This window comes from Amblyomma maculatum, chromosome 4 (assembly GCF_055883805.1).
Source record: "Amblyomma maculatum isolate TAMU_Amacu chromosome 4, ASM5588380v1, whole genome shotgun sequence".
Taxonomy (NCBI): domain Eukaryota; kingdom Metazoa; phylum Arthropoda; class Arachnida; order Ixodida; family Ixodidae; genus Amblyomma; species Amblyomma maculatum.
In genome coordinates this window covers 6,527,228-6,544,248 of record NC_139347.1, presented here as the reverse complement: position 1 = coordinate 6,544,248, position 17,021 = coordinate 6,527,228, and the positions used below count along the sequence as shown (strand labels likewise).

The 17,021-nt window shown below is 45.5% G+C and overlaps 1 protein-coding gene across 6 annotated transcripts in view; it reads left to right on the top strand.

Moving 5' to 3' along the window:
- The window catches only part of Rab3-GEF (Rab3 GDP-GTP exchange factor), a 129,140-nt gene that overhangs the window by 11,036 nt on the left and 101,083 nt on the right, over window positions 1–17,021 (top strand). For all 6 annotated transcript variants that reach the window (XM_084600697.1, XM_084600695.1, XM_084600694.1 and 3 more), the window contains exons 3-6: window positions 553–694; window positions 8,327–8,485; window positions 10,443–10,574; window positions 15,695–15,889. In XM_084600697.1, coding sequence (XP_084456823.1) covers window positions 553–694; window positions 8,327–8,485; window positions 10,443–10,574; window positions 15,695–15,889 — 628 coding nt within the window. The remainder of the gene's footprint in view (window positions 1–552; window positions 695–8,326; window positions 8,486–10,442; window positions 10,575–15,694; window positions 15,890–17,021) is intronic.

Here is a 17,021-nt window from a genome sequence, read left to right as displayed (position 1 = left end):
ATCGAGTAGGGGGTGTTTTTCAGGTCATTTAGTGGTTTATTTTGCCTTCAGAGTGTTTAGCACCATAGAGAGGAAGTAGGAATGAACATGGCAAAGGATATATAATACAACGATATAGCAGTGTTATGCAAGAGGGAAAAACAAGTAGGAAAATGCACAGTCGTGACATGAGAAAATACACATCAGTTAGAATGCAACAAAAATGGCCAACAGGGTATTAGATTGAGCTAGGCCCACCCTAACCACATGATCACAGCGCACATTCGTGAAAATTCCAACTCCTCAGCCTGCCTGAATAACTTTCCCATTGATCAGCAGCTGAATATAGGGAGTTTCATTTAATGGCGTACCTCTGTACTGGCGCCTTTTTTTTTTTTTTCTCGGAAGAGGTCATGCAGATGGTGATTTAAAGCGTAAGAGTTAGTGACAGCTATTAGAAAGCAGAGACTCACAGCAATAATGATTACAGTGGCACATGGATTGTTTTAACCATAGCGCGCTCCTGGAAGGAATGTGAAATGTAGTATTTCATCGTGTTCTCTTCTTTTGCAGAGACAACGTGTGGAATGTTTTCTTAGGCCGCATCTCTGAAGGGTACTCGAGTGCTGTCCTCCATGAAGTGAGAGAAATTGAGACTTGGATGTTGAAGCTGCTGAGTGCACCTGTTCCTGTGCCTGGCAAGACACGCGTTGAGGTTTGTTTCTCACAGCTGGGCACATATTGCTGTAACTAAAGAGAAGCCACACTTGCAGGAGTGCTGTAGCACTCTTAGCTCCTTTAGAGTTTTACTTACATAAGACATCGGAGTTAACGGACTAGAAAAGGTACCTACTTGAGGCTGCCCATGACTATGGCACATTTTAGAAGAACAAAAGAAAAATAGGCAAGAAAAACAGAGGCAAATAAATCTTTATAGTCAGAGTGTGCAGTCGTGGTCTTGAAGCTTGGAAAGTGGGTAGATTGCCATATCTTGTGAACTTTGCGCTAGGGCATCAAGCAATTCATTTATTTTTTGTTTATATTTCACACAATTGTTTTGCAATTTTTAAAGGGGGAGGAAGCCCTTAAATTGCTGCTTTTAAGATTCATAATGTATGCAGTGTAGGATGGAGGCTTATTGAGGTACTGGGACATGATAAGCATGACAGGAACAGTCCGTGTACAGGCAGGTCAAGCGCACACACCGATGGTGATACCACTGAAGACAGCGCGCAGAATCCTCTTCTTCACCTTCGCATGTACATCTTCATCTTTACAAGGCCCCCCGGCGAGAAGAGGAGCCACCCTGGCGACTTGTGGCGTTGACATAATGGCAGGGTCGTAATATTGCTTAAGGCGCTGGGCGTGGACACTCTCGTGGCCGCGTCAGCGGAAATCAGGTGAGGGCGTCAAGAGTTCCACAATCTAATTGACAGGAGAGATGCGCTACAAAACACAATAGAGGCTGTGATACTTGGATGATACTTACAAATAAATTTAGAGGATAGTCCGGAAGTGCCTGATGGAATCCAGAGCTAGACAAGACTGCCAGAGGAGAATTGCAGTGTCATATGGTGTTTGTTGATGGCGGGATTTCTGGTGGTACTAGGTGTTAGTCGTGAGCGACCGGGCAATTTGACAGCACTCCTCAGCGTGTCAGGCAGCTTTAGAAGCAGCGATATACTCAGATGCGTCTGATTGGTACGGAAAAATAGTATCTAGTGGAGTAGAAGGGTGACGGCCGTAAAGAAGATAGAACGGAGAGAAACCGGTAGCTAGCTGTGTAGCAGTATTTTACGCGTATGTCATGTATGGAAGGAGGAGATCCCAGTCAGAGTGGTCAGAGGAGACATACTTAAGCATGTCGCCAAGGGTACGGTTAAAATGTTCGGTGAGTCCGTTAGTCCAGGCGATAGGTGGTGGAGGTTCGATGAATTATGTGGCACTTGTTGAGTAGAGCTTGAACAACATCAGATGAAAAGACGCATCCTCTGTCACTGAGTAGTTCATGAGGTGTGCCGTGACAAAGGACGAATTGCTGCAAAATGAATGAGGCTACATCTGACGCTGTGGCAGATGGAAGGGCAGCGGTTTTTGCATATTGCGTCAGGTGGTCAACTGCTTCAATGACCCAGCCATACTTAGCAGCAGTGTATGGGCGCAGTCCATATAAATCGGTACCGACGCGATCAAAGGGGCATGGTGAGTAAGGTAATGGCTACAACTCGCCAACAGAACAATGAGGAGGGGACTTTCAACTTTGACAGGCGAGGCATGAGCGAACATATTTGAGGATGAATTTGTACATGCCCCTCCAGTAGTATTGTAAGTGTAGCCGGTGGTACGTCCTGAACACTCCCGCATAGCATCATTGTGGGTCAGTGTGGAAAAACTCACAGACTTGCGAGCGTAGGTGGCGGGGAATGGCTAGCAACCATTTGTGGCCATCAGCACTGTAGTGGCGATAAAGGGGGTTGTTACGAATGGTGAAGTGTGATTCTTGGTGGTGAAACACATGCGATGAAGAAGCAGCCATTTGAACAGAGAGGAGATCGATAAGAGAAGCAATCCATTAGTCTCTCTGCTGCGCGGAAGGCATGTCACTGATGTGAAGTGATATCGTGGAAGCGTCCAGTGTGGAAAGGCTGGGGATGTCAGCTGAAAGGCGGCAGTGAGAAAGGGCGTTGGCGTCTTGATGCTTGCAGCCAGAGCGGTAGTCTACATGGACATCAAATTCTTGTAGGAGAAGAGCCCACCTGGCAAGACGGTCAGGTGGGTCTTTCAGGGAAGAAAGCCAGCACAGCGCATGGTGGTTCGTCATAACTTCAAAAGGGCGGCCATAGAGGTAAGGGCGAAATCTGGTTAGAACCTAAACTATAGCCAAACACCCTTTTCCAGTGACCGAATGATATGGCTCCGCCTTCGTGACCATGCAGCTTGGATAGGCGACGACATATTCAGCAAAGCCAGATTTCCGCTGAGCGAGTACAGCGTTGAGACCAATACCACTGGCACCTGTATGTACTTCAGTAGGGGTTGAAGTGACGCAGGACGGGTGGTGTAGTGAGGAGGTGTCATCGCGATGACATGGTTACCAGAGCGAAAAGTTGGAACTGCCCGACAGAAGCTGCGTCAGAGGGGCAGCAATGGAGGCGAAGTTTCGAATGAACCGATGAAAGTAAGAGTACAGGTCTAGGAAGCTGCTCAGGTCTTTGATGGATCTCGGCTTGGGAAAGGCAACGACAGCACAAAGTTTGGCCCCTTCCTTGGAGACAAAGTGCCCTAAAATGGTCAGTTGACGGGTGGCAAAACGACATTTTTTTATGTTGAGCTTCAAGCTGGCATCAGAAAGGCAGGTCAAGACGTGCTTCAGGCGGTAGAGATGAGTGTCAAAGTGAGGGGGAAAAACGACGATGTTGTCGAGATAGCAGAGGCAGATCTCAGGTCTTCCATTTCAGTCCACGCAAAATGGTGTACATCAAATGTCTCTGGAGCATTGCAAAGGACGAAAGACATAACAGCAAATTTGTACAGGCCGTCGGGAGTAACAAAGGCAGTTTTAGAGCGGTAAGCTGCTTCCATTGAGACCTGCCAGTACCCGGAATGTAAATCTAGAGAGTAAAAGGATTCAACACATTGCAAGCAGGATAGACATCTTTTTTTGTAATCTTATTAAGTCAGCGGTAATCCACACACAAGGGGATGGAGCCATTCTTCTTTTTAACGAGCTATGCAGGCGAAGCCCGAAGGCTGAACGACGCTGTTCTGAAGCATCTGGTCTACTTGCTTTTCAATAACCTGGCACTCAGTAGCAGACACACGATAAGGCCGCTGTCTCAGTGGTGTGTGGGCTCCAATCTCAGTTCGATGAGTGACAGTTGAACTTTGGCCCAGGGAATTTTGATGGGAGTTGAAGGAGGAGCTGAACTGTTGAAGTAGGGCAAGAAGTTGTGTTTGCTGAAGCGTAGGAAGATTGGCATCGATAAAGTGGTGGAGCAGGTCTGTGGAAGAGGGAGCGGGTACAGGAAGTTGAGGGGTGAGTACAGTCGTGGTGATCTGTGGCGCGTCACAGTCTCTTCATGGAGAACAGATGCGATGTGTTGTAGGCTCCCGAGACATTCACTGTGGCACAAAACATTGGTTACAGCATATGCACAGCAGTGAGTACAGCATATGCAATGGAAGGCACTTTCAGCACAGAATTGTATGTGCTTGCATGAAGAGGCAGTTTGATCGCATACAGAGTCGCAAGCGGTATTTACAAGCAGGGAAGAAGAGGGAAGAATGTCGATGTCTCCAGCAACGAGGGCTTTAGCGCATAGACTAGAAGGAGCGTTGTCTGGCATAGGCTTGGGCAGCACAGAAAACCCTACTTCAGTGCAAGCACAATCGATTATAGTGACGTGACGCGACAGGAAACACCAGCCTAAGATAACAGCATGTGAGCATTTTGGTAGCACGATGAACTCTATTGTATAAAGACCAATTCTGGATTAATACTGGAGCGTTGCACACTGCTAAAGGCTTGATTTGCTGAGCGCTGGCCATTCACAACAAAAGTCCTGTAATTGGCGGCTTCACTTTCTTTGAACGGCTACAAAGTTTTGCGCCCATTACTGAAATCGCAGCAACAGTGTCAATTAGGGCCATGACAGAAAAACGCCCTCGACCAAAACTTCAGTGGCTGGTCATAGATGAGGACTTGGAAAGTTCGACGGGGTCGCAGTTCTCGCCTCAGGAACTGCGGCCTCTAGTTTTCCTCACGTAAAGCGTTTTCGGTTGACGTCGCATCGGAGAGATGGAGCGGTGACGGTGAACAGTAGTCGGAGATGGCTGAGTGGTCTGGTGAGAAATGGCGGCTTGCTAAAGGCTCAGTAGGCACAGAATACTGGGGTGTCGAAGACCACTACCCGGAACCTTGGGTAGGTGATGCTGACACTGGGAGACGGTTTCGGCAATAGCGGCCAATATGCCCAGCCAGTCCTCAAATGTAGCAAATTGGTCGGTTATCTGTTGTGTGCCAGGAATTGCACGGTCTTGGAGCCGGTCGAAAATAGGGTGCTGACACTTACACAGGCACTGACGTTTGAGTGTAAGTTAGCGGCCGAGGTCGTGCAACGATGTCGGCTTAATTCAAGGGACCGGCGGCAAGCCTTAGAATGATATCGTCATAGGTCATAGGAGCGGTGACAGATCTTGGAACAGCGTCAGCGTAAGTCAGAGGAGCAGCAACGACAAGTGATGGCGGATGGACTGATGGAAGCGCCACAGCATCCTGCGCCTGAATAGCCTACTGCAATGCCGGGGCGAAATGGTGTGGCTGCTCTTGAGGGCTAGAAAGCAGGAAAAGCTGATGCGCCACCTCTTCACGAATAAATGCTTTAATTTGCTGCAGCAACAATGGGTTGTCGGCTGCAAGCACCAGTCCGGCAAGCGGTTCAACCTGTACTTGGGGCTGATGCGTCAACACCCCCCTGCTTGCACAGGTCCTCAAAGCTCTGGCAGAACGTGAAGCCTTCGGTGACAGTACGCAAGTTGCGTGCTAACAACATCCGGAAGGCGTCATCATCAGTACCCTTCAAGATGTGTTTGATCTTATCAGCCTCTGACATGTTAGCCTTCACATATTTGCACAGGTCGACGACTACTTCTATATAGCTTGTAAAGCTTTTGCTGGCCTGCTGTGACCTTTCACGCAAGCACTGCTTGGCGCGCAAAATTTCCCGACAGCCGGGCGACCAAAGACTTCTGCCAGCACTGTTTTAAATCATTTCTTCGTCCCATTTATTGTAGAGCCTCACCCGTTTGTGGGAAGTGAGCCAATCTTCGACATCTTGCTCATTGATCCCACTAAAGATAGCCGGGTCCCGCTGGCGAAGGAAGCCGGCACAGATGACAGTTAGACCCGCTTGCATGCCTTGATGTTGGACGTCATCTGGCGTTGGAGGTGTAGGGAGAGTGCGGCAATGGAGCTCCAAGACCAACGTTTCTATCCCGTGACTCCACCAAATATAGGATGGGGTTTATTAGAGGTACTGGGATTCGAGCAGCACGGCAGGAACAATCCGCGTACAGATAGGTCAGGCGCACATACCAATGGTGATACCACTGAAAGCGTGCAGAATCTTCTTCAGCTTTTCAAGTTCATCATCATCTTTACAGAAGTTACTATTCTAAACCTAGCCTTGGCTATCAAATTGGAGGGGCATGTTCTTGAACATCTTGAGTTAAGATAAGCACGTGAAGGATACATTTAAGGGGGGATAATTTGCATGATTGAATTGTTTCTGCTATTTGAGTTGCCTCATAATAGGAAAACGCATTGTGTATTTGTAATAACAGCTTCACTAGAGCACCTGAGTTACAGGTGCAGTTTTTCTGGTAGGTGCAATGCTAATTAGTCAGACCAAGAAATCAGTGATTGAAGTTTAAACGGTTGGTGATTGGACTGGTGCGCTCTGTTTGAATTAGCATAACATTACTTTTATCATATCTACCCCACTGAGGTGTTTCAGTGGTCAGGGTGCGCTCGACTACTGAATCCAATGGCGCCAAATCCTGGTCACAGCGGCCGCTTTTCAATGGAGGCGAAAAGCAAGGCATCCGTTACTGTGTGATGTCAGTGCACACAAGGAACACCGGGTGTTCAAAATTCCGGAGTCCTCTATGATGGTGTCTCTCATAGCCTTAGTCACTTTGGAATGTTAAACCATATGATCTAAACCAAAATTCTACCATTTCTGTTTTGTATTTCTACGAAGCGAGCACAGTGCGTGCATGCTCCTTGTAATGAAATTTGGGAGCAAAGGTATTAGTGACATGGTATTAAAAAATGCCTCACATGGCAGTGCAGCGTGGTACACTGGGAGCCAGTAGCAACAAGTACTAGAGGAAGAGAGGTGGCTTTTTCACCTTTGTTTCACTGTTATAAGGAAGGAAAAATGCACTATTAAACATTACGAACAATAGCATGCGTTGCCTTCCATGATTATTGAGTACCCAGCCATGTCATTTTGATGATTGCTACTTTTCACAAGCCAGAACTACGTTTTGCATTTTTTTTTATTCATTGATAATAGCTTAATAAGGATTTGTTATCTACCATTTTAAACCAGCTTTGGTAAGGTACTTGTGTGTGCAGCCTTATCTTGGAGCACAAAAAATGCGGTAGGCAAACAAGTAAGCCTAATGAGCAGAGCAGCCCACATCCTGTTTACCTTACCACTGAAGTTATACTAAGGCAAAAGCTTTTTTTAACCCATGCGCATCGTGTACAGAAAGTATGATCAGAAAACGGCTCTCGCATTGCCACTTAAAGAAAATAAAATCCTTTGGTCTCCGTCTTGAAATGAACCACTGTCCCTCCAATCCCCAGCTGAGCGCACAAACCACTACTCCACGCCGTGCTCAGGAGAAACAGATCGTAAATCACCTTGTCTGGCATAAGAACGATATAGCAGCGATGAAAATGACGCTTCAGTTAGTGATAGTGGTAATGATAATAGTAGTGATGACATTGATGCTGCAGTTAATAATAATGATAGTGATGATAGTAATGACAATGATGGTGCAGTTCATGGTAATGATGATAGCACTGATGGCAATGACAGTGCATTTAGTTACTAATGATGCTAATAGTAGTGATAGGGTTTGATGATGGTGATAGTAATGATGACAATGGCGATGCAGGTAATGAAAATACTCCTGTAAAGTTGCTTTCTCCATTTTTGCTCTTAAACAGAGTTAAGTGCAATCTGCAACTATCTTTTTTTTTGTGTATTTGGGGAGTTTCAAGCTCAATAAACAATGCGGCACCCAGAGCAGTCTTAATATAGGCAGCTTTCAATTTAGTATACCCCATTTCATTTTACATTTTATTCTTATTTGGTCCTAAAAACTGGGGGAACTGCTTAACAGTGAGTCATATTGCTACATGGGTGATATCTCTTCCGTGCAAACATTTGGTTTTGTTCCTTGTTTAGGAAGGTTTCTAATATAAGTTGCACCTTTGAGGAATGCCCACTTGATTGCATGGCCTGCATAGAGAAGGAGAGCGACATGCATGGGTCTCAGGTGTTTATCAAATTTCCAGGGCATCCCACTCTGTCATAAAAGCACTCTTATTAGCTCAAACAGCTGGTCTTTTCAAACTGACACTCAGGTCCCATCAGGATCAGCTATATTAAAGGAGCTCACCATAGAGTGCATAACTGCAACAAATTTTTGGTTCCCTTCTAGCAAAACCTACCAAGAGTCGACATAATTTTGGCAGGCATTCCAATACTAGGTACAGAAGTACTCTTTATGTAATGATTGTGCCTCTCTCGCCTTGTTGGTCCTGTTGCAGGTTGCCATTTTGCCCAGACGTGTGGAGCAGCCTCTGATCTTTGCACTTCCTGACCATACCCGCTTCTCCCTAGTTGATTTCCCACTGCATCTTCCACTTGAGCTCCTCGGGGTGGACACCTGCATAAAAGTGCTCACCTGCATCGTCCTGGAGCACAAGGTGAGACTTGGCCTTTCTTGGCTTCTCCTCTTCCAACTGTTACTTCTGTGAGGGTTCCATTCCTTCACGCACCAAGCATTTGATGCCTATTTCATATCCTCTGGTTCCTTTCTTGCCCGGTTGTATTAGTGAACTGCTTTAGATACAGGACAAATGGCTCAAAGGAAGGGAAGAAGATTTTGGTAGTGGAATGGTGTCTTTTGACCACAGCTTTGTTGGTTTCAGACACTTTGCCTTATGAAGTGCAGTAGTAACTTCTGATGACTGGGACATCTGACCTGCAGGCAGAACCTCAGCATGTCCCAATTGTCTGAAATTACATGCCAGTAGGATGTGAAAAAAACCACAGAGGTATGGCACATGTTATCCTCATCCTTGCACAATTGAGTGCTGGAACAGTTCTTCGTCGGGGGCATGCATTAAAACAGTGGGTTCATAACATGTGGGATAGAAACACAATAAAAGTAGATTGTCTCTATCTTTTTGCTTTGCTTTTATTACACAGAATGAGGTTACACTGGTGAACTCAAAGGGCATTCTTTGAGCTGGAAGCAGACAGTTGCTTTCTTTTAAGCTACCTGTCACAGTTTCATAGAATACACTTATGATGATTATGGGGGTTGGGAATGAGAGCATATCTTTGATTTTTGCTTCATACTTTGTTAAAAAGTGTTTCCCATGTACCCATTAAGTTCGAGGTTTTTGAAATGGGTTTAAGCATCCACTTGATTTAGTATGGCTTGGACAGGAGTATGAGGCATTTGGCTTCTGGTATGTGGTTAGTAAGATACTTTGTTTGGCAAGTTGATAAACATCCATTGTTAATAAAAACAGCGCGAACAGGAAGACATAAGACAAGATAAAAGTAAGCTACAGGACAAGCACTTGTCCTGTAGCTTCCTTTTATCTTGTCTTGTGTCTTCCTGTTGGCGCTGTTTTTATTAACAGTGGATGTGGTTAGTGCAGCCCTTCTTACTGATGGTCAGCACTTATTGTACACAGGTACCATGCTAGGTATGAAAGCCAGTCTTGTGTACTATTGTGCTACCAACAGCCATTTATTCTACCTGGAGGCCAGTAACCATAGCAACCATCACAACCTTAGCGTCACACAGTCAGCACAATGCAGGTCGGAAAGAGAAGTGTTTTTCTGCCTTTGTTGCGGCTAGGCTTTATGCAGCAGCCTCCATTCTTATTTTTCTTTGCACAGAAGCTCCGGCTTCTTGCGGCCACGAGTCGGGCTGAGGCGGGGTGGGGGGACCTGGTTGTAAGATAACTTAATTTTTATTGCGAGGTGGCAAAGCTTCCTAATAGCTGCACTTAATAAAAAGCAGCAGCCATTGTGCAAAAAATGCATTTGTTCCCATGGGCATAGCCCGTATACTGTCATTGTTAAATTGCTTAATTGTATATCTGGTAAGCGTGATAAACACTGAAGAATGAACAACAGTGTTTGATTTGGTGAGAGGTACATCACTGCCTGCATACCAACCCCGAGTTTTGCACAATGTATGTGGTACCATTGACTCATGCCTGTCATCAGTGAAAGCACAGCTGCCCACCTTGCCTGCCAATGTTTAGTTACATTTCGCTCCGACTTGCATTGTTGTTGCTGTTGTCATCCTGGATGTCATCCATGAAGGGAACAGCCTCATGTAGTACATACTGCGCAAACCACATAAATATAGCAGCATTGTCAGTGGGTGTGCAATTGCTGTTTGAAGTTGGAGATGTGTTTTTCACATTGGGCTGCTAGTTGAATGGTTTCATGTTTTTTTTTTTTGCATCCCTAGTTTAGGAAACTCTTCATGGTTATCCTGCTAGCTCTTTAGTGTCAGCCGCTTGACTAATTTCTTAGAGAGTGCTTGTTGCTAGCTAGCTAGTTTTTTTTATTTTTTTTTCCCGACTGTGCTTGCTCTGCCTTCAAAAGATCTCTTGGTGGACTTCTTTGTTGCAGCTTGTTCTCCAGTCCCGTGATTACAATGCTCTCTCTATGAGCGTCATGGCCTTTGTCACAATGATCTACCCTTTGGAGTACATGTTTCCTGTGATCCCACTTTTGCCTACCTGCATGGCCTCTGCAGAACAGGTGAGAATGTTGGGGCATTTGAAAACATTCAAATTCGTAGTTGTGAATTTTTCTTGTTGTACAGCAGTGTTTCTGAAATGAGGGGAGTGGGGAATGAGGCGATTTTCGTGGTCTGTAAAACCCTTGTCCGCAAAAAAGAAAAAAAAAGGGGGAGAAAGGTCGCACAATAGCTCTAACTTGGCTAGACATATTTTTGCAGGGTTTTAAAAGCACAGAGGTTCAAAGGCGACTTATTTTCTTGAAGTAAAATAAATGTGGGACGAGTGTGGAAACGGAGAGTGCGCATGGGAGAGAGAGAGAGCCTATGGCGTTTGTTGATGCCTGCATCTGTGAAACTTGAGTTCTGGCTTCACTGCTCAACGGGGCTGCAGTGAAAAGTGTCACAGGTCTCCGACGAGCAAGTTGAATGGTGTTTGGACGAGTCAAATTTCTTCTTGCGGCACACATACCGGCGTCAACGCGCCACCTCTTCCCAACATCATCTGCAGGCCGTAGCGCACCAGCGTATCAAGCACGTATGTTATGGAGACCAGTTTAGCCTTTACTCAATTCCAATTCCACAAGCTGGTCTTGGAACAGCATCAACATCCACTGAGAATTACTGCTGTACAGTGTTGGCTGCATGCAGTATGTGCCATGAGAATTATTACAGCAGTTTGGTTTGCATGAGGTTTTTTGCCTGTTGAAACATACATTGTAGGCACGAGGTGTGTGAATATTGGAATTTTCAGATATGACTATGCAAAATGTACCTTTGAATATTGAATTGAATCTTGAATGTCTGTTTTGTATTTTGAAAAATTTGGTAAATGGTAGGAGACCTTTGTTTCACAGCTGTGTATGGTCTTTTCAACCAAAATAGACAAACCCAGACGGACTGAGCCTCATCCAGAAAAACATTCTTGATGTGCACTAAAATTTGGGCTGTTTGATAGGCAGCATAACAGTATGAAACTTGTACTGTGGTTATGTAAATTGAGTAGCAAAATGAAACTCATTTATTACACGACAGGCAGCTGGAAATATGACCATGCAGTGCCTCCTGTATATTTACAATCCTTGCCAAATATGGCCAATTCAACCATCCATAGCCCTCTCCTGCCTGCCTTTCCTACTCTCCCCCGGTGGCTAGCTTTCGTACCTGTTCTCTTTGTGAGGCAGAGATGCAGTAGAACCTCGGTGATACGAATATCACGGGGTCGCAATAAAATTCATATCATTCGAACATTCATATCATCAAAACGAACAAACATAAGTATGCAGAAGTCGTGCATATCTGTTTGTAGCCGAAAAGGTTTATTATGGTCGTGCAGTCCCAGCTCGCCACTCGCGCGACAGGCTATCAAGATGTGGGCGATGTGAGGGCCGCATGCTTCTACGGACATCTCACGGCTCGTACAGCACAGCAGAATATGGCGACATGCCAGCCGCATGGCGTCGCAGACTGCTCACGATGCGTACAGCGCGACTAGCCATCGAGAATCTGCGATGTGCTGGCCTGCGCCTGCCGCATGCCACCGACTTCTACTGCTATTCAGTGCACAGTATTTTGACTGCCGGTTGCGACATTGGCATTTGTGGGCCGTGTGCTGCTGCACACTTTTCGCAGCGCGGAAAGCACGACGGACAATCGCGATGCTGGTGATATGCAGTCCGGTCGCTTCTGCATACTTCTTGCGGCGCATACAGCACAGCAGGAGATGGCGATGTGCGGGCCGCTCTGCGCTGTCAACTGCTTGCAGTGTGTACAGTGTGACTAGCGATCACGGAGCCAACGATGTTTGGTCCATGCGTACCTGCCGCCACCAACTGCTGCAGTCGCGACGTCGGCGGTCTGTGGGCCACACGCTGCTAAAAACGTTTTGCGTTATGTAAGCGCGACAGGCGATCACGGCGTGCGGGCCACGTGTCGCCGCAAACTGCTCTTGATGCGTACAAATGGCTTGTGATCATGGAGTCAAAGATGCGCAGGCAGTGCGTAGTGCTCAATGTTGCAGTCGCAGTTTGCGTGTTCGTATAATCCGTAGTGGCGCGGGAGACTATTCGGGACATCCGAAATTTAGCACATTGTACACAGTGCACTCCGACCAGGGAATTTCGCAAATTTGTATCGGCAAGATTTTACTGTACTAGTTGAGCGGCACCACAGTGAAAAGCAGGGAAAGCAGATTTTTGTAATGTTCCCTCTTTCTTTATGGGGTGGCACTCTGCATCCCTCGTGGTCATCAGGCCGCCTGTCTGGTATTGATTCCGTTGTGGAGCGTGTCGTTCATGACACTGCTTATCATGAAGCTGCTGCAAGCACCGGTCTTAAAGAGAGGCGTTGGCATTGCCATAGTGTCGCTATGAAAGGCTGTGGCGGCTTGTTGGGGTCATGTATGTCTTTTTGCTGCATGCTGGAATGTTTTGGCACTGAAACTGTTGGGCAGAAATATAAAATCAGAGGGTAATAAATTAACCTGTATTGGTTTTAGATTCAAGTCAAGCTCAGTAAGGAAGATAGGAGAATGAAATAAGTAATTAAACATGGTAAATCTTCCCTGAGAAGGCATTTCTCGAAACTGCTAGGCATGAATAGCTTTCAAATTGCAGCTGTGCTTTTGTCATCATTACGTCCGACAAAGATTTTTCATGGTCCGCAGTAGCTTGCAGCTATGATTTTTTTAAGACTCGGGAAGTGAACACCATCCTCAAATGCATGCTGCGGCAGCTGATGCCAAAGCACTTACTGGCTGCCACTTGAGCTTTTGGCTTGGCATCTCTTTTGCTTTTGTGGGTGAAAGGAATGATCATAACTACTTAAAACGCTTTATTTGTCCCGTAAGGAATAGCAGTAAGCGTTGAAAACACCTTAAACAACTTCTTTAGCATGCCAGCCATTATGCTCAAGTGATAAACGGAGGGAACAAAAATGCCGCAGCCACCTCTACAGATGACGAGCAGTGCTACCGCTCCAGCGAACTGGTGTTTGAAAAAGCACTGTGCTACGGATGAATCAAGAGCTACACCAGAAGGGTTATGAAGAAAGAATCTGGCAGATGCATGGCGTGTCTCTGGGATCGAGCGATCACCAGCACGCCAGCGCCACGCGCTCGGACGGCGCTGCCTAAGGGTAGCGCCACATTACTGCAACTAACTGAAGCGATGTGTACCTACCGCTCCCATTGTGAAGCGGGCGATCCGCCTCACATTGTAAAAGCAGAGTAGGTGCTGACATGATGGCTAGTAAAAGCTTGTTAATTAAACTATTGGAAATGCAGTAGTTACCCTTAAGTTGAATTAATCAACGCCCCTTTTACACAGCATGAAAAAAAAAAAAAAGCAAATTCGTAAATGCAGTGAAGCCTCGCTAGAAGGCTCCATTAACAAACAACAAAAACTTCATGACGAACGTGTAGTCTCAGTCGGTGCCTGAAAGCAGTGTATAGCTGGGTTCGGATGGCTGGTGCATGCAGAGCCGACAGGTACTGCTGACTTGGACTGGCAGTGGAGCTCTAAAATAGGAACTGCATATGTGGGGCCAGTGACAGGGGTTCTCCTGTCATCACACTTGCTGTTATGCTGTGCTCACATCAGAGATATGTGAGTTACAGTTTACCACGCAACAACATTTTATGTGCAGGAAATTTTACTCAGGACAGACATGTTGGACCTTATTTTCAGGGCGGCAAACGTCCGCCAGCTGCCCCTCCAGGAGTGCATGAGCCATGAATCCAGCTGTAGTTTTGCCATGTTTAGATTTATGAAAGTTACTGTGGTATTTAATTCCTGTTGAATATTGGGAAAGTTGCTAGCATCAGATAATTCTTGAATATCAACTTATTGAACGTTACGTGGTAACTAGGGATAGGTGAATATTGAAATTTTTGAATACGAATCTAATTCGAATATTTGATGAGTGAAAAAAAAAAATCTAGAAATAGCAACAACTGTTCATCTTGCTTATTTCACAATTCACGGGGTATTTGCAAAAAAAAGATAATAATAATAATTGAACTAGAATTGCACAAAAGTGTATATTCTACTAAAAAATCCAGTACATAACTGTTTTACAGGATTTCATATACCAGTTTTTTGTACAAGAAGGACCTGCATGAAATTTGATGGAGCTGTCATATTGCAGCTGAATACAGTATTTTCAAGGAACCAGAAAGATGTCTGAATTAACCGAAATCTCGAATTATTGAATGGGCCTGAGAAAACTGACGGGAACTATTTGCATCACAGTAATCTTACCTGATGAAAACCTGTATGATGGATATCAGCATTTGAGATGAAACCGCAGTATGAACGACGTTTCTTTCTCGTTTCGCCTTGTGCTTCACTTTGCGCAAACTGTTGGGACGACCCTCTTCACAAAAGAGAAGGTCCCTCTTCACAGAGCGGCCCCCTTGCTTTTTGAGGATGCTTTACTGCACACTGAAGTCAAGCATTGTGGTGAAGCGCATGGGGCGGGGGAAACTGCGGTGAAATTGAAAGTTTTCGGTGGATATTCAGTAATTTTCGAATATACGGGAATTTTAAATAGTAGTTTTTTGAATATGAATACAAATTGAATAACAAATGTAGTCTAGTCTTACTCGAAATTTCGAATATTTGCACACCCTTGGTAGAGCGCAGTTTTCATTCTTTAACTGCACGCTTAGGCCTTTGCTTCGTCGTCTTGATGTTAGCATAAGCATATATCATGGAGAGGTCGCTGAAATCGTTCAAGATCTCACAGCAGTGCTGCTTTTTCTGTTTTTCTGTTGCAGTTTCCTGATATTGTCTATGGTGCAGCATCTGTAAACTGCTGTTCAAGAAAACAGGATTTAAGGCCGTTTTTCTGAGGGGGGGCGGGAGGGGGGCATTTTTTGGGGCACACACTGTTTATTTTAAAGGGCAGAATGTTGCACTTCACAAAATGGCTGTTGCCACAAGGGGCTGTCCGTCTCACAGATTTATTTAGAGCGCCTTCAAACTGTCACAGCATGCCTCAGTCATGTGGGACCGACAAGCACTGCTTCATACCTTTGTCTCGGTTCTCCTTTTTATGCACGCATAGCAGTGTAGTACATAGCGCAGTGCTGTCTGCTTTCAGTTAGGAGGCTCATTGCCACCTGTTTCCTGTGCTTGTGCAGCTCCTGTTGGCTCCGACACCATTCATCATAGGCGTGCCAGCCACATTCTTCAAACTTAAGCGGTCCTTTTGCCTGCCGGATGACGTCTGGCTGGTCGATTTGGACTCCAACAGCGTGCTCAAGCCTCCAGGCGTGGAGGATTTGCCTTCGCTGCCTGATCCTGAGGGGAACCACCTCTCGTACCATCTTAAGCAGGTACCAAGGGTGTGACATTCCCGTAAAGCCAATGGGGACGTTTTTTTCGAAGGCGATGGTGGTGGTGCCTGGGAGCAGTGGTAAACGAGTGGATTTCTAAAAATGCACAAGCCACCGTAGTAGACGAGCTCAGACAAGCCAATCCAGAAATTATGGCCGTCGGTTGCGCCCGTTCACGATTCAGATCGGCCTCTAACTCGATTCAAGCTGTTAAAGTTCAGTAGATACTGGTGAATAACTGCTCCTGCTTTATTTTCCCCTATGGTTGTCTAAGTACTATGTGTGTTCGTTCTTATTTTTCTATGTGGCTGTTGAGGTTGTCTGGTGGAGGGTGGCGGTACTGCATAGCAGCCGTTCATGTCGCTTGCTCGAGAGGCAGAAGTGCAAATAATTCGCAGAGCTCACTTTATTCAAGGAAACGGCAGAATCGACAATGGATGATCAAAACCAACAATTTTAGGCACCACTGGCATGGGAATATCATTGACAGCCTTCCCAAGTAACAAATATTAGAAATAATGCGGTAAACTGGAAGACAGAAACGCGTATACGAGTGCGCGTACAATATAGATTCAATACAAAAACGCATGGTATGATCAAGATGACAATAGTATATAAAAGCAGGTATATAAGTAATGAACATAAGTAAATGTAAACACAATTACTCTGTGCAGATTCAGATGAATATTAGGGAAGTAGAACGTAACTTGCTTGCAATATATGACGAGTGTGGCTATGAATGTATATATACAGAAAGAGCCAGAGGACAGTCACAGCTTTTGCTCTTGCAGAATAAACCACAGTACACCAGTAGACCAAGCAGAACATGGTATGTTGTAGTGCTATAGCTTAGCATACAGACACCTGGAGAATTTTACAGTCTGACTTAGCTTCTACATACTTGTCATGGTCTCCTCTAAATGATGACTCGCAGGGTCACATGCTTTGTACAAGACATCTGTGATACCCAATATTGTTTTCGTATATACCAAGGAGAGGAAAATGTGGCCAACTGCAGTTTTGGGTTAGGTGGTGATGCCACCTTTGCACGTTCACACAAGTAGTGTGATTGTGGTTGTTTTTTGCAGCAGGAATAATCTGAGGTCGTTAGTTCAATTTTTGGCGACAATAT